The 18,564-nt window shown below is 34.8% G+C and overlaps 1 protein-coding gene across 2 annotated transcripts in view; it reads left to right on the plus strand.

The window, feature by feature from the left end:
- The window catches only part of Atp6v1h (ATPase H+ transporting V1 subunit H), a 108,430-nt gene that overhangs the window by 18,630 nt on the left and 71,236 nt on the right, over positions 1-18,564 (plus strand). For both annotated transcript variants that reach the window (XM_027932874.2, XM_027932875.2), the window contains one exon: positions 13,047-13,144. In XM_027932874.2, coding sequence (XP_027788675.1) covers positions 13,047-13,144 — 98 coding nt within the window. The remainder of the gene's footprint in view (positions 1-13,046; positions 13,145-18,564) is intronic.

Below are 18,564 nucleotides of genomic sequence, written 5' to 3' on the forward strand. Positions count from 1 at the left end.
GAAATGAATGGCTTAGTGAGAGAATTATTCTTGAGGCAACTGGACAGGTTTGAATTTTTAGGCATTTCTCAAATCACATTACCTACTCAGACTTTTAAATAGGTCAATGTGTCTTGAAAGCCCCTTTTAGGTTTTCAGAGAATGGAGAAAAGCAGTTTGGTATTCTGCATTTCATAATATTGCCACTTGATGGCAGTACAAAACAAGAAAAATTTGTACACTGCACTATAAGAAACATTTTGAACAGTTTTTAAAAATTGTCCACAGAAGCATCATCATGAGTGGATCATTACAAATATTTTAATTTAATATGTAATATTGCAAAGGTGGAATTTCCTCATAATGTGTTATATTCTCTTTACCTAGTTGTGAAAATAATATACAACATCAAATTATATCTACTTACTTCATCTACTTAGTTCTTACTGGTTTTTGAATGTACATTATAAATCTCTTTTTCTGGAATAGACAAACTTTAGATAGGGCAGAGAGGTTGGAGGGGAGGGAGGGTGCATGGGGTTATAAATGATGGTGGAATGTGATGATTATTATTATCCAAAGTACATAAATGAAGACAGGAATTGGTGTGAATGTATACAACCAGACTTATGAAAAATTGTGCTCTATATGTTTGATAAGAATTGTAATCCATTCCACTGTCATATATAGATAAAAAAAAATCTCTTTCTGAGGAAGCATCACAACCTGGAAAGTGGATTGTTGGGCTGATGGCCTGACAAGAGAATACTGTGATCTCTTACAGTCTTTGGAAGACTTAGAATCTGGAGTTTTTGTTTCTTTGTTTTCCTTTTTCTTCTGACTACTTAACACTTAATACCTGTGGGTAGGAGAGCAGAATGTCTCCTAGCTTCCACATTTGACCGTTTCCTGTTTTCTGTCTACTTCCATTGCAGATCTAGTCTTGTATCAGTTATTTCTAGAGGACATTGTTTCACTGCTAGTGAAAGACTGGAATTTCCAAATTCTCCTTGCTGGTTACATGTTACATCTCAGTGTTCTGGAACTGTTCCACACAATAGAATTTTTTGTGCTGAAGGAAACTTTGTCTATCTGTACCATCCATTATGGCAGCCACTAGCCAGGTAGCACTGGGGTGTGTGGCTGGTTTGAGTGAGGAAGTAAGTTTTCAATTTTATTTAAGATTTTAAAAAAAGCTTTATTGAAATTTTTTTCATGTACTATAAAATTCATCCACTTGCAGTTCAGTGGTTTTTAGTATACTTATGCAGTTGTGCAATCATTACCACAGTCTAACTTTGAACATTTTCAGCACCTCAGAAAAATGGAAAGCACCTGTACACACCCACAGTCTTTCTCATTTCTGCTCTCCCCTTTCAGCTCCTGGCAACCACAAATCTACTCCTCTTTTAAACATTTCACAGAAATGAAAATGTGTACTTGGTTTTCTGTGACTGGCTTCTTTAACTTAGCATAATGTTTCAAGATTCATCCATGTTTTAGCATGCCATGATAGCATTTCAGAATGGTGGGAGAACAACTTAGTTTCTTTGGGTTTTTGTTACATTCCTTAAATTCTGTGGCAGTTCTATCCTTGTTAATGAAGGTTGGTTTTACTGCTTTGGCTCATTTTTAATTTAGTGCTGTGATGATGTGATTTTTTTTTTTTTCAGTCTTTCAGAAGAGGTAAAGGATATCCGTGATTTAACTCTTTGTTTCCAATCCATCAAAAGTGCTGTCCAAGCAGTAGATATATGTGGGCTGTGTCAGTAATGCACACAATCAGGCCTATTCTTAAATTATAATCTGCTTTAGCTGGGGAGTTGTGGAGTCTGTGGGGTATGATACTAACATGCAGTTGATTATAGCAGTTCCCCACTCTTTTGTTGTTTTGCTTTCTAGTCATCAGTAGTCAATGGTGGTCTGAGAATATTAAGTGGAAAATTCCTGAAATAAAAGACTTGTAAGTTTTAAATAACTTTTGTCATAGTCTGTTGTTACAGTTGTTCTATATTATTATGGGTGTTAATCTCTTACTGTGTCTAATTTATAAATTAAACTTCATCATAAATATGTATATGTAGGAGAAAACATATATAGGGTTTAGGACTATTTGCAGTTTCAGGTATCTACCAGGGTTCTTGGAACATATTACTGGTAGATAAGGGAGATTGCTGTACTTGTCTTAAGTGTAAATTTCAAGAACATGTTATTTACTCAAAGCAGTTCTTGGTGGTTTTTCTTTGTCTTTCATCACGAAGTTAATACTTTTAAATATTGGTGATCTTTAAAATATATATACAAAATGAATATTAAGAAAAGGAAGAAACTTAAGAATTTTTAATTTTAATTAAAAATTTTTTTCAAAATTTGTTCTAATTAGTTATACATGACAGCAGGATGCATTTCAACTCATTGTACACAAATGAAGCACAACTTCTAATTTCTCTGACCATACATGATGCACAATCATTCTTGCAATCATACATGTACATGGGGTAATAATGTCCGTCTCATTCCATCATTCCTCCTACCCCTAGAGCCCCTCCCTTCCCCTCACTCCCCTCTGCCCAATCCAGAGTTCCTGCATTCTTCCCTAGTGCCCCTCCCCCACATTATGAATCAGCATCGGCATATCAGAGAAAACATTGAGTCTTTGGATTTTTGGAATTAGCTTATTTCACTTACCATGACATTCTCCAACTCCATCCATTTACCTGCAAATGCCATAATTTTGTTCTTCTTTAAGGCTGAATAATATTCCATTGTGTGTATATACCACATTTTCTTTATCCATTCATCTGTTGAAGGACACTTAGATTGGTTACATAGTTTAGCTCTTGTGAGTTGAGCTGCTATAAACATTGAAGTGGCTACATCACTGTAGTATGCCTATTTTTAACTCCTTTGGGTATAAACACAGGGGTAGGATAGCTGGGCCAAATGGTGTCTCCAATCCAAGTTTTCTGAGGAATCTCTACACTGCTTTCCAGAGTAGTTGTACCAATTTGCTGTCCCACCAGCAATGTTTGAGTGTACCTTTCCTCTCACATCCTCGCTAACAATTATTGTTGCTTATATTCTTTTTTAAAAAATTAATTTTAAAATTTTTTTACACAAATGTAGCACAACTTTTCATTTCTCTGGTTGTACATTGATGTAGAGTCACACCATTCATGCAATCATACCCATACATAGGGGTAATAATGTCCATCTCATTCTACCATCTCCTCCCCCTGCCTATTCCCCCTTTTCTCCCTCCCCTCTGTTCAATCCAAAGTTCCTCCAAAATATTGGTGATCTTTAAAATATATATACAAAATGAATATTAAGAAAAGGAAGAAACATATGGATGAGCATCCACTTATCAGAGAAAATATTCGGGCTTTGGTTTTTTGGGAATTGGCTTACTTCGCTTAGCATGTATATTGTCCAACTCTGCGCATTCACTTGTAAATGCCATGATTTCATTCTTTAAGGCTGAGTAATATTACATTGTATATATATATTCCACAGTTTCTTTATCCATTCATCTGTTGAAGGGCATCTAGGCTGTTTCCACAGTTCAACTATTGTGAATTGAGCTGCTACAAACATTGAGATGTGCTTGTCTTCTTGATAATTGCCATTCTGACTGGAGTAAAATGAAATCTTACAGTAGTTTTGATTTGCATTTCTCTAATTGCTAGAGATGTTAAACACTTTTTCATGTTTGTTGATCGATTGTATTTCTTCTTCCATGAAGTGTCTGTGCAGTTCCTTAGCTCATTTATTGATTGGGTTATTTGTTTTTTTGGTGTTAAGTTTTTTGAATTCTTTCTGTATCCTGGAGTTTAGTGCTGTATCTGATGTGCATGTGGTAAAGATTTTCTCCCATTCTGTAGGCTCTGTCTTCACATTATTGATTGTTTTCTTTGCTGAGAAGAAGCTTTTTAGTTTGAATCCATCTAATTTATTGATTCTTGATTTTATTTCTTGCGTTTTAGGAGTCGTCTTAAGGAAGTCAGGTCCTAAGCCGATATGATGAAGATTTGGGGCCTACTTTTTCTTCTATTACGTGTAGGGTCTCTGGTTTAATTCTTGGGTCCTTGTTCCACTTTGAGTTAATTTTTGTGCAGGATGAGAGATAGGGGTTTAATTTCATTTTGCTACATATGGATTTCCAGTTTTCCCAGCACCATTTGTTGAAGCACCATTTGTTGTATGTTTTTGGTACCTTTGTCTAGTATAAGATAACTGTATTTATGTGGGTTTGTCTCTGTGTCTTCTGTTCTGTACCATTGGTGTACATGTCTATTTTGGTGCCAATACCATGCTGTTTTTGTTACTATAGCTCGTTAGTATAGTTTAAGATCTGCTATTGTGATGCTTCCTGTTTAACTTTTCTTGCTAAGGATTGCTTTGGCTATTCTGGGTCTCTTATTTTTCCAGATGAATTTCATGACTGCTTTTTCTAATTCTATGAAGAATGTCATTGGGATCTTGATAGGAATTGCATTAAATCTGTATAACACTTTTGGTAGTATGGTTGTTTGACAGTATGAATTCTGCCTATCCAAGAACATGAGAGAACTTTCCATCTTCTAAAGTCTTCAATTTCTTTTAAAATCTTTTATTTTTCTGATCGAATTTTTGGAAGGAGTTCCTAGGGATTATACATACACACAGTATAAAAGAAAATTAAATGATGAAGTATTTGAATACAAGACTACCTTTTATATGTCATTTTGAAAGCATAGCACTGATTATAATAAGATAACCTAATACTATGTCTTAGATGTATTCTTGAAAGTTGTATATAAGTTAGCAATTTATAAAGTAAATCATGTTTTCTTAGTTATATTAACAACACTTTTTCCTCATAAGATTCTCAATAGTTATGAAACTATAGTATATTAATTAAGGAAATTATATTGAAAATGTTACTTGGACATTTATAAATTTGTAAATTATCAGTGAAGTTTTCAAGAATATATCTCAATTTAATCTAGGTATTTTATGAATATTGACTAAATGATCTCTTTTCATAAGTCATCTTCAAGAGAATTCTTGGCTATATGCATTTTAATTCCTGAATATTAGGTAATAATAGTATACCTTACAATTATCTAGTGTTTATAGAAATTGATTTCCATTTCATAGCAGAGATTTTTTTTGTTTGTTAGGGTTGATATTTTCTTTTATTGATAGTGAAACAATTTTGAAGAGGTTAAGTGATGTACCCGAGATAGTGTGGCAAAACTTCTGATTCTTGTTGTGGTAATCACTCCCTTCTTTGCTTCTTTTCCTCTCTTCCATTCTTTCACCCCCACCCTACCATTATTTTTTGGCGTTGCTGGGGATTGAGCTCAAGGCCTAAGCAAGTGGTCTGTCACTGAGCTACATTCCCAGCTTTCTTCTTTTTTGTTTTTTAAATGTCTTAACTTACGTAAAGTGAAATGCACAGGTCAGATGCTAGTTGGTGGGATGAGTTTATACATTGTAATTCTACCTGTTTGAGATCTCCCTTCACCTCAATTCTGATAAAATTATTGGTACTATATTATCTGTTACCATAAATTAATGTAGTCTGATCCTGAACTGCATACAAATGAAGTCATATTCATTCGTTATGAAATCTGTAATTACTTGGATTTGCTTGTTCAACATTGTGTCTGTGAAATTTACTCATAGCATTTAGCATTGTTTTTCTGTTAGTGCTATATATTGAGTGATTGCTTCTAGTTTTTGGCTATTGTGAATAATCTTGCTGTGAACATTCTTTTTGCATCTGGAGTGCCTAATTCTAGAATGGACTTGCTCAGTAATGAGTTATATGAATTTAATTTTAGTACATATTGCCAGTTTTCTAAACCAATTTATGCACCTCTCAACAAAGTATGAGAGTGCCATTTGTTCCATTTCCCTACTGATACCTGATACTGTCCTGTGCAATTTAAGTCGATGTCTTTCTGATAGAAGCAAAGAAACCTCATCTATGTACACATATGTACATTTACTTTTTGTTTTAAGAAAGGAGAGTCATTCAATAGTCATGAAACATATTAAATTAAATCAGGATCCTTCCATTTCATGTAAGAGTGGTTGCTGCAGTTTATTTTAGTCAGTTATATTTCCAAAGTTCATCTGTCACTGATACCAGTGTCCTGAATATTTTCACTCAGTATCTATGAAACAACTGCTCTGTGCTTCAGTGCTGACATTTTTTTTTTCATAGGTGAATAAGGTGTTATTTCTTTATTTTAGTTTGTACTTTAGTCATATTATCATCAAAATGAGTAATGAAAACTGTCCATAGACAATTTTAAAATATTAGGTTTTACTTTGGTACAATATCACTGATGCTTTTGTATTTCTTTTATTGTGCATTTATATTATAATTTCTTAATTCTTGAATTACTTTGTAATTCTGTAGACTGAATCTCTGAGACCATATTCTCTAGGACGGTGAATTCTGTCAGTTATTAGTTTCCTTCCATTCGATGTGATTATTGTACTGTAATATGGTATGAATTTGTATTTTCAGCAACATCAGGGAGTTTATCTAAATAATATTCTCTTAAATGTGTTGAGAAGTAAAGATGGTGTGCCGCAGTCCGGCTGCAGCAAAATAACCGGGGGGTGACGAACAACTTGTGTACGTTGATACAGCAGGAGAGGGAGCCGTTTATTGCAGGACAGGAGCAGTATTTATACATTCCACACAGCTTATCTAATTAGCATAAACTAGATACATCAGTCAACCAATAAGGAATCTCCACACTTAATGGCTTGCTTTTGTTACTTCTCAAACCACTCCCTCTGGCATTTTGCCAGGCACCATCTAGACTTGTTTATGAACTCTAACATTCCCCTGGCAAAATGCCAGGTGTTATTTTGACTTGTTTACAGACTCTAACAATGGTGTTTTCTTTATCACTGAGGTTTGTTGCATAGAGTGCAGGTTGTGGTAGGTTCTCAGGTAGAATACATAGCACAGTGAGAAGAACACTAGCTTGGGTATGTAGAGAGTTCACTTCTTGTGCCAATCCAAGTCTGTCTCACTTTTTTAAAAGTTAAGAATAATGAATATTTTAATTGCTAACTTTTCAATTTTACTTTAAAACAATAAACATACATGATCCGTACTGCTGCTTTTTTTTTTAACCAGTGTTTCAAAAATGAAAAGGCAAGAATATCTCAACTACTAGCAACTTGGAAGGCAGAAGCAGGAGAATTGCAAGTTTGAGACCAGCCTCAATAACTTAGTGAGATCTTCAGCAACTTATCAAGACCCTGATTTGAAAAAAAAAAAAAAAAGACTGGCGATGTAGCTTAGTGGTAAAGTACAACTCTCAGTACCAGGAAAAAAAAAAACAGGGATAGAAATAGTTTCATAGAAAAATCACTATTATCATTATATTCCTCATTTGTTTATCCATTTTTTATACATGTAGGAAATGTGAAAAATTTTGCCATAAGCAACACTTGACTTCATAGTAAAATGATGTTGTATGCAGCACATTTCCAGAAGAAATGAAAATTGTTCAACAATGAGAATTTCTTGCCCTTTGGGAAGAAACACAGTTTGATGGAAGGAATTATGTTAGGCCATCTTGGGTTAGACATTCTTTACCATTTAGTTGTATGGACTTAGAAAAGTTGTATCATCTCATTAAAATTCTGATTCTTCAATTACAAAGCAAGCTGAATAATATATATACTTAAAAGTGTTGCTGGAAGACTTAGATGAAACAAAAATATGTTGTTTCCTTATATGAAGAATTTCCACATAGTAGGTGCTCAGTTTTTCTTCTACCCCTTCTCCACCATTTCTTTCCTTCCATCAGAATCTATCTTTTGTAATAATAACTAACAGTGGAAATGGCAACATTTCATTATTTTGTTTTTTTACAGTCCCTGATGTCAATATATACTGTACTCAAGAATCTTGACATTATCAAAGTATTTGCTTTAGTTTTTCCTCTAAGCCTGAGGTGTTTCACTTCTTGATTATTCTTTTGTTTGTTTAATTTTCTGATTCAGAGCAAGGAAAATGATTCCTACTAGAGAACTTTGCTTTATTGGATCCTTCAGGTGATGCTTTTATCCTTCTCGTCATTCCCAGGGTTGCTTTGTCACTAGTCATATTCTCAGCCCTCAGATACAAATTGGTTTCCCCATATATGTAATTTGATTTTTTTTCTCTCATAGCCTTTAAAATTCTTATTTCGTACGTTAGTCATTCTCATTATAATGTGCTTTGGTGTGGTTCTGCTGTAATTTTGTACATTTGGGGTCCAATAAAAATTTTGTATTTGATTTTCCATTTCATTCTTTAGGTTTGGGAAGTTTTCTGATATTACGTAATTGAAAACATTGTGTATTCCTTTGGCTTATATCTCCACGTCTTTGTATATAATAAATCTTAAATTTGGTCTTTTCATGTTATTTCATATTTCTTGGAAGTTCTGTTCATGATTTCTTACCATGTTCTCTGTATGGTTGACTTTATTTTCAGAAGTATATATTTTGTCTTCATTACCTGAGGGTCTGTCTTCTAGGTGGTCTAGTCTGTTGGTGATACTTTCCACTGAATTTTTAATTTGATTTATTGTTTCCTTCATTTTGAGGATTTCTGCTTGCTTCCTTTTTATAATCTCTGCCTCTTTATAGAAGTGGTCTTTCAATGCCTGCATTTTCTTTCTGATACCATCCTTTAGTTTGAAGATCAGTCTAACTATTAACCTTTTAAACCCATTCTCTGACATTTCTTCTACTCTGTTGTCTATGGATTCTATTGTTAGAACGTTTTGGTTTGTTTGAGGTGCTTTGTTTTCTTGTTTTTTCATGTTGTTTGTGTGTCTTCCCATCTAGCAGTGTGGATCTGAGGCAGTACAGTTTCTATCCTGTAGACTTACAGTATCCCTGAAGGCTTCCAGTACCTCACCTTTAAGAGGGAGACCAATATTAACAGCACCCAATGCAAACAATATACAACCTTCAAACAAATAGCTCCTATTAAGATGTCTACAGTTTTGTCACTATACATAGAATGATGTATTCAATTATTGTCTAAAATATAAACAGTAAGTTTGCTAAAAGGGTTTACCTTTTTAAACGATGGATAGTGAGAGAACAGAAGTGATATGAGATGTGATGTTCATGAGGGAAAAGAAGAGAAGATAGAGGTAAAAATTTATAGGAAGAGTGAGGGGGAGGAATTAGTAGCAGTTGGCTGTTAGCATGAGAGAGGCAAGAAAGAGAAACCAGGGAGACAGATAAAGGAGAAAAAATATACAGGGGGATCAAAAAATAAAAATATAAAGATAAGAATATACAATAAAACTATAATATACTATTCAGATATCCCATTCCTCAATAAATTGATACATGGGAAATATTTGGATCCAAAGATGGTAGAGATGTGAGAGAGAAGGAGAAGAAAAAAAAAAGGAAAGTCTCAATGGAAAATTGAACGATTGCTTCCGTTGGCTTTTAAAAATTTTCTCAGCTCCCCTTCTCTGCTGGTAGGTGGGGTTATCTGAATTTTGATGGTAGCTCCAGTCCTGTGGGTCCAGACCGGTTGGCTGGGTGAGCCTATAGCAAGATGCCCTCACACCCTCTTCTAGTCTTCCTACCCGTTGTGCTGGCCCCTTCTGCCCTTGTGCACTTCGGGACTCACTGAGCGGGAGAGAGCCCAGTTTCTCCAACTGTGCTTTACCTGGGGAGCTGCCCTCAGTTTCCAGCTTTCCACAGGCTTGCCAGGCCCACACTGGCCCCACACAGACTCAGCTGCAATCTGATGGACCTGGGCTTCAGATTTCCCAGGTGCTGCCTTGCTGGAGTCCCAAGATCTCAATGCCATTTCAGCTTGCAGAGAGACCACCAGGGATGCGCTCACACAAAGGAGCAACCCTGCAAAGAGGCGGCCAGAGGGCAGCCACTGGCTTATCCAGCAGGAAGACCTCAGGCACAACCAGACCTGCAGGTACCCTGACAATATATCTCTAGGCCCTGGCTGGTATCCCTAGACTGAGGCAGCCATTCCCCAAGATGGTGGCAGTGGTTGTGGCAAACCTGCAGGCCCTGAGTCCAGGCCTGGCCAGTGTCCCAAGACGGCAGTGGCCTCATGTAACCAAACCTGTGGGTACTCTTGATATGGACTTCCAGGCGGCAGTGGGCAGCTTGCGATCCGTGGGTGGTCTGCTGGCAAATGGTGGGCAAATGGACAAATGACAGATGATTAGTGGTGGTCAACCAGCTGTCTGCCAATTTGTGATTTTCTTGCTTCAGCCTTTTAGCTCTCTAGGATTATAGACATGCACCACTGCATCCAGCTTGAACTCATTACTTTAATTTCAACAATTATATCAAATGTGTAAGCCTTATATTCCCCATTTGAAGAAGTGGTTGTCATAATGATGAATTGTTCATGTTATTAAAATGGGAAATTTCAATTTCTCCTTTTATTTTGATATTTGTTTTGTTTTGAAAGTATGTTGAAAAATATACACGTTCATAAATTGTCTTTGTAAAAAGTTGTTTTGTTTTTCTTTCGGTACTGGGGATTGAACCCAGGGGCATTTTACCATTGAGCTACATCCCTAGCCTTTAAGATTTATTTTTTTTCAAGATGGGGGTCTCTCTTAAGTTGCCCAGGCTGGCCTCAAAATTGTGATCCTCCTCTGACTTCCAAGTCACTGGAATTAACAGGAGCACACACTGTGCCTGGCTCATTTTTTGACATATTTTGATAGTTACAAAAGTTAAAAAATTTATTTTTATTACATGGAAGACTTTAAAATAAAGAACTAAATGTGAATGATATTAAAAAATAATAAGAAAGAGTATTCAGGAAATAATACAGTGAGTATCTACAACGCCTTTCTTGTTTGACTATTGGAGAAGTCAGTCCAAATACAATAATACTTCTTCAGTGGAGAAATGAATTACTTTAGCAACTTACATGGAAACTATTGAGCTAACTGAGCTATTAATACTCTAAATTTCCTAGTAAAGTAGGATGACATAACTGAAAATTAGAAATTTACATGAGTTCTCAAATTGAGATGATTTAAATTTAAAAAATAGGCAGTTATATTAGGTCCATAATTTCTCTAGGAAATACTTTGAATAATCAATCAAATTATCTTGGCTTCCAGAAGAGATAGGGTAATAATGATAAATTGTGTCTATCTCTACAGTTTTGATTATTATCAGTATAGCAATTTTGATCACAGTCTTAGACTTTTAAACAATCAAATCATGTCTACTTGGGCACTACTCATCTGGAATTAGTATAAGATAGGGTTTATTTGCACATTCCATTGTTTGTTAATTCGAGAAATATTTGTTGAGTGCCTTATAGGTACAGCATGATGCTGAGAGTGAAGTGCTGAACAAGATGGGTATGAGTCCTGCCTTCGGAGGGCCACATTGTGTCTGGGAGCACAGCATTAAGTTAATAATTACACAGCTGATTATTACAATAAATGTGTGCCACTGCCTATTAAGGAGAAGCACAGGGTCCTTTGACAGTGTACAAGTCAGCTGTAGGACCAGTTCATTTATAATGAAGCTGCCACCAGTAGTGAAGAATCCATACTTGTACTATATTACAGATTTCAATAGCCATGGTGAAGGAACATAGAAAAGACTTAAAATAAATCAAGAATTTTTGTGTTGAGAGGAAAATGATAAATGGAGAGGAGAGAGTGCCCCTTTTTTGCCATTTTTTCCCCCATTTTATGTCTAGAATCTTCCACAAGATATCTCTCTAAATGTGAAAGGTGGAATTCCTCTTCTTTAGTAAGGGTTTGTACCTTCTGGCTTAATTGGAAAAATACATATTTTGTTCCATTATCGAGATTGTTTTAGGAGCTGAAAATGCACTATTTTTTGTCATTATGCTAATGTTTTGAGTTTTCAGGCAAGTATATTCCTGGATATGTTGTGTGAACAGTGTTACTACTTTCTAGGTGGAGCATAACATATAACCTTTTCCTTGATAACATTTGTCTATTTCTACCAAATGTACATAATATCATTGCAGTTTTGTATTTGAGTGCCCAGACTTTCTTTGAAGTGTTAGGCTTTTACAAATGTTGTTTAAATGATACTATAGATTTTAGTAGTGTCATATATATTAGGTTTTGTGAATTTTTATAACATCCATGGTTCTTTCCTTTGAAAAATTTGTTTTTAATAGTATGCTCTTTATGAAGGCTAGAGTCTGAAATTTCTTTTAAGTCTTTCCACTTCTTAAAAAATATAAGACTCATTGTAACTATTTAAAGAAGAGCCCAGACCAGGTATTTCTACTAGCTTTGGTAAAAAGGAGGGGTTTGTAACTTTGAGGAGAATGATTCATATTTATTGGAAATTTCAGATTTAAACTCAATTTTTATAAGGTAGTTACTATTTAACTGACTGTTTTAAGAATCATGAACTGCCTTTTACAGGTGTTTATTTGACTTTTTAGATGTGCCATACAGATCTTTTTTGAAGCTGTGTCTAGTTGTGTGCTCAGTGAATTATTTTCCTTAAACAAACAGTACCCCTTCAGTTTAAGGACCAAGAAACTAAATACTGTATTACTGATTCAATAACTTGTCTAAAGTCATTTAATTATAGGCTTGTCTTGATGCATCCACTCTTTTTTTCATTTTTATTATTGTTCTTTGATATTTGTATAATCATGAATAATTACTATTTTTTCTCTATAGTGCCTCTATTTGGGAGTATTTGAAATGTTACAGCTCATTATGTTTATTTATCAAACTGTATCAAATATACTTTTACTTTATGTCTTTATTTCCCTAATTATGTATGTTAAATTTGTCTTGCATTGTGTAGGTGTAATTTGGGAGACAAAATCATCTTCATTTGTAAGAAGCAGAGATAAAGGCAAACATGAGGATCAACTTTTGAAAAGATATCAGGGAATTTCTGATGAAATGATGCTAACCAATTTCAGTAAAAAACTAAACTTTTCCTGTAGAAATGGGTGTGCATGATTTTATGACTTTAAATGCTTTCCCATTTTAAAACTATGTACTTTTTTTTTTTTTTTTTTTTTGGTGTAGAGTTCTCAGTATGTGCAGTGTGTTGCTGGGTGTCTGCAGCTGATGCTCCGGGTCAACGAGTACCGTTTTGCCTGGGTGGAAGCAGATGGGGTAAACTGGTGAGTGCCCTTTACTTTTGATGTAGAATAACATTTAAAAGCATTTCTCCCTGACATTTTCAAAGAAATTAATACATTTAATCATCCAACAGAAGTATTTTATATTTTCATGTCTGTTTAACAATGGATTATGCTAACTTTCTTATAAGTCAATAACTATCAAACTGAACATTTCCCTTCCCTTACTGGTTTGTGCATTTAAAAGAGGTTGAAGCCTGGATGGAACAACTCAGAAAACAAAATAATTATAAAAGTATTATGTGATGAATAAGATAAAAATCAATTAGGAAATGTCCCATCAGAAAAAAGTGAGTGTCAACTGTTTTTATAAGCCATATAATTTAGTCCATTCTTGTGGGGTCCTAATTTGCAGGTACGAAAACGTTAAGAAGCTGTTAATAAACAACCTAAGAAAAATCTCCCCCAAAATACTGGAATTTCTGTTTTATCACTGGAAACCCAATTTATACTGTACTCTTTTTAGTTAGTGAGGGCATTGTTTCTTTGTTGGAAAATAAACATACGGAATTAGGTTATCAGGTTATCAGTAGATTCTTTGGTGAGCAAGGATTTAGAGCAATAGTTGATTGACAATATGTGTGTGGCATCAAACTCTTTCAGAACTTTATGTTACATCTTCAGTGTAGATGAATACTGTGAAAGGGATCTGAATATTCTGGATTTCCTCTACAAATATGTGCAGTTTTTTAAACTTTCTTGGACTTCTGCAAAAAGCTTTTCTTATGAATTGAATTTAAATCATCATGTACCACTCAATCTCCACTGACTCAGTGAGTTAGTATGTATGTTCAATATATTTATGACTACTTACCCCTGAATCTACCAGGAAAAGTAGTTATTTCAGTTTGCCATCTGGTCCAGTAGTTCTTCTAAAAAAATATAGTTTTAGTTTTCTTATGAAAAATTAATTAATCAAAAATAGAGAGAAAGTAAAAACCGACTATTAGAAATTTTAATAGGAATTTAAATGTAGCAGCTCTTTTTGTAGTAAGTAAATTTTGATGCATAAATACCATAAAACAATGAAAAAAATCATCACATATTCTTGAGCAAAATTGACCAGGTTTTTGTTGTGGAATATTGTCTTGAAGACTTTTGTGTTCAATACCAACAAGTGAGAAAATTGTACTTCCTTTTTGTCCATAGAAGACATATATTGCTTACTCATTAATTATTGCATCTGAGAAAATTTTTTTATGGTATAATCATCTAAACACACATAATTTCACTATCATTGTTAGAATAGAATGCTATTTCTCACTTTGCTTTTGTCTTCTGATTAATGATTGTGAAATGTATTCTTCTATTAATCATTGTTATGGGTAGAAAGTAAAAAGTTCTGAATTCTCAGCTGTGTGTTTCTGCTGTTGGGAGATTCATTAGGAAGACTCATGGAGTCAGCAGCTGGGACTCATAGCTAAACTTTATTGCAGAGATGTGGTCAGGATGCACACAGCTAGTCTGTAAGTGAAAAAGACAAAGGCTGAATCTGGAAGAATTTACCTGCAGGCTTCCTCGTGCTCCCTCCCTTTCATGAGGTCCCACTGAGTGTACCCTCCCCCATCAACAAAAATGCAGCAACATTTGTGTGAGATTTCTGTCCAAGAAACTAATTATTGTCTCATCTTCCAAGCATTTTACTGGAGGCTAGTAGTGTAGATACCCACTGACTGTAATACATCAAAATTTCAGACTCCAAAAAGAAAGTGGTTATCTAAATCAAAATACTATAGATTTGAGTGGCTTATGATAGTTCTGGAGGTTGGGAAGTCCAAGATCAAGGTATTAGTGGTTTTGGTGTCTGGTGAGGGCCTGCTTCCTGGTTCAGGTTGGCTGTCTTTTCACTCTAACCTCTTATGACCGAAGGGTCAAAGGGTCTCTTAGGCCCTTTTAAGGGCACTAATTATATTCATGAGGGCTTTGCCTGTATGGCCTAATCCCAAAGACCTCACTTCATCACACTATTACCTTGGAAGTTAGGATTTTAACATGAATTTTGGAGGGACACAGATACTTAAACCATAGCAATGGATGTTCATAGCATACACCATATTATTTGTACAAACTGTGTAGGTACAATGAGCTACCCTTAGGATTTAGGGAAAATTTTGTGTTGATGTAGGGAACTCGTTACTAGCCAAGTTCCTAAAAGCTAGCCAATGGCCAACCTTACAAGCAGGTCTTTTTAAGACTAGCAATCTTAAGATTGTGATGTCAGCTCTTCTGCATAGAAACCTAAATGTGGACTACAAAAATGATGTTTCAAGTCTTTTTACTTTCCTAAAAGATGATGCCATATTTTGGGCAGAGAAATAAGAAGAGATAATGATTATTTCAGTATATTTCATTATATCATCATTATATAGGTCTCAATTTTTTGTTTTAGTTTTTTATTTAATAGCATAATTAATTATGGTTAATAATGATGAAATAATATTTAGGATTATGAAATAGTCTAAGATCACCAAGATCCCATGAAAATTTTGTCCAGTGGATTCTCTTGGTATAGGGACTTTCAACCAAATGCTGCTGTCTCAATTACTATATTTCGTATTTTGGAGAACAGTCAACAGTACTGACTTAGCCTTTGTATTTTGGTATGCTAATCATCACTAATGAAATGAGCAGTAATCAGATAAATCTTTAGGTTGTGAACAGACATTAATAAGGTATATCTAAACTTGCTAATAGTGTAACAATTTAGAAAAGTCATTTAATCCTTTTATTTTTTCAGAGGTAAAACACACTTTCTACTTTCCCATTTGTCTTGCTTAGCATTGAAGTTTTAGTTTCTGGTGCTTCTAAAATCACAAGCAGGAATAATGTGAAGAGAAAAAAAATGCAAGAATAGGCTGTTTAATGAGAGGAAGAGAACTGATTTTAAAAAAGTACAGTTTAATCAACATAGTCTGCTTTTTTTTTTTTGGCGAAAAAGCCATTGTATACATGACACAACACTATTTTTGAATATTTATGTACTTATGTAAGATAAAATACTTTTCATTGTGTTGAAATTGTTGACTTCACAGTCTGAAGACTGGCATTGACTTTTTAAGTATTGCAGCTAAAAGTGGGCATTTCCTGGAGTTAATTGTCTTCACAATTCAACTAGCATTTATGAACTATTATATCCTCAAATTTGAAGTGTTTCGAAAGTATAAAGTAATGCAAAGTTTAAAGGTGAGTTTTAAGAAAAAATAGTTGAAATCTTACACTCTTGGGTGACGTTGTGTGATGAGGTATGAGGTACTTATGGATTTGGAGGGCAGCGTCTCGTTCAAAGTGTGTCTTAGCCAGTACCCATCTATTTTGTCTCACTATTCCTTTTATTCATTTGATTTAAAATAACTTATTAAAAAGTAAAACAATACTAATAGTGATTTTGACCTCACAGACCTTAGTCGTCTTCTAATCTTGGATTTGCTAGTTATACTTCCTGAGCTTTCTATATATTGTGCTACATATAATGGGGACTAAAAAGATATATGGCTCTTCTCTTTATGAAGTTTATAATCTAGTCAGAAAATATTAGAACCCATCAAAGGCAGCCTTTAGTATTCTACAACTTCATTTAGTGACTTTCTCAGTGATTTTAAAAGTCACATCAACCTTGCAGATTCACATTTTTTAAAACTCAGCAGTCACATTTAACTTGCCTTCTTAATTAGAGGGATGGCACAGGGTTGGATGCCACATTCACTTCTCTGGTTCCTTCCTCAGTGAATCCTCCTTTCACCCATGGTAACCTGTAAGCTATTTGAGAGCATAGACAGAATCATTTTTGCTTCCTGTTATATCCCTTGTGCCTTGCTCTATACCTCCACATAGCTCCTTAGCAAATACTTGTTAAATCAGTATATTTGGTTATATCCTGGGTCTTAATATTCTTGGTGTTTCTTGGCATGTTCTTCTTGCTACTTCACTATATTCAGGGTTGTTATCCTGAAGTCAGTTCCTTCTTTATTCTGGGAAACAGGAGTTTTATTTTGCTTTATTAGGATATTTCTTGTGTCTAATATTTAGATGTAGAAGACTTCTTTTTTATATAATCATATGTATTGTGTGTAAATTTTGAACTCCTCTAAATGTTTCTCCGAGATTATCATTGTTGACAACTACCTCTTTTGAAATCTTTCTGCTTTACTTTGGTTTCTGTAATAGTGTACTGTTTGTGAGCTCCCTGGGTCAACCCCTCTTATTACTAAAAAACCAAAACAAAACTGATTCTGTCAGAAAATTTGATATGAAGAATTATTAAGTAAGTCTACATTTACTATCTACTTTGTTCTAAAAACTAAATGAAGAAATGACTCAAGTGTTAGAGAGGTAGCAAGTACTTCCCTAAAGCTGAGGGAAGCAATGGTCACAGGTTAGGATCACTAAAATTTACATGCTTGAAGGAGGGGCAAATGCATCCAAAATTTGGACCTTTGAGGAGGAGGTGCCACCCCTCTGATACTGACATATCTAAATTCTGACAAAGTGCCTCATTCACAGACTCAGGCCTCTGGGGAGAGGACCCCGCACTGTCTGGTTTGGTCTGATGAAGTGTTTTCTACTGAACTGGAAGAACTGCAAACTGAGTTCAGCTGCTGCCAGAGAAACAAAACCAACACAGCAAAGTTCCTCCTTCTTCCATCCTTGCAGTCAGCCTCAAGTACTCCATTTTGGTCAAGCCTAAGAGGGAGCCAGCTGGTATGGCAGAAATGTGGTTCCCAGGTTCTCACCCTGCAGCAGCACAAAGCCAAGTGTAGAAGGCTTAGTTGAGTAATGGAACGGAGAACAAGGAGAACAAGTCTCTAAGGTGTTGTAGTATAAAGTTACATGGTTTCTCAGGAGTTGAGATACTGACATCAGTAAATCATATATGAGAAAATTAATAATTTGGTAAGTTTAGAACTGTATGTAAATCACAAAAATGGAGAATTGGCACAAATATAAGCTTCTAATAATTTAATTGGTTTAGATTGTAAAATTAGATTTTGAAAATTGTTCAGCTTTTACTTATAGAGCAATTTTAGGTTTACAGAAAAAAAAATTCACGTGTAGAAAGTTTCCATATGTGTGCTCCCTTCATTTCAACACTGAAGTTTCCTTTTATTGATGTCTTAAATTAGCACTATATATTTGTTCTTATTGAGGCATCAATATTGATACGCTACTGTTAATTGAGGTCCACAGTTTATATTAGGAGTCACTCTGCTGGACATTCTGTGTGTCTGAGCTCCCCTTAACCTGGTGGTCAGTTTTAATGGTCTTATTTGATAATTTCTGTCTTCCATTGTCTGAATGTAGGCATTTCGCAGGGAAATTTGCTTATTTATCTTCTGTTGTATACTTTTTCCCTTGGGGAAATCTCTTTCATTTCCATTGAGTTTTCCAGTGAAGTAGAAGATTTA

Source organism: Marmota flaviventris, chromosome 15, assembly GCF_047511675.1.
Source record: "Marmota flaviventris isolate mMarFla1 chromosome 15, mMarFla1.hap1, whole genome shotgun sequence".
In the NCBI taxonomy this organism is placed as follows: Eukaryota; Metazoa; Chordata; class Mammalia; order Rodentia; family Sciuridae; genus Marmota; species Marmota flaviventris.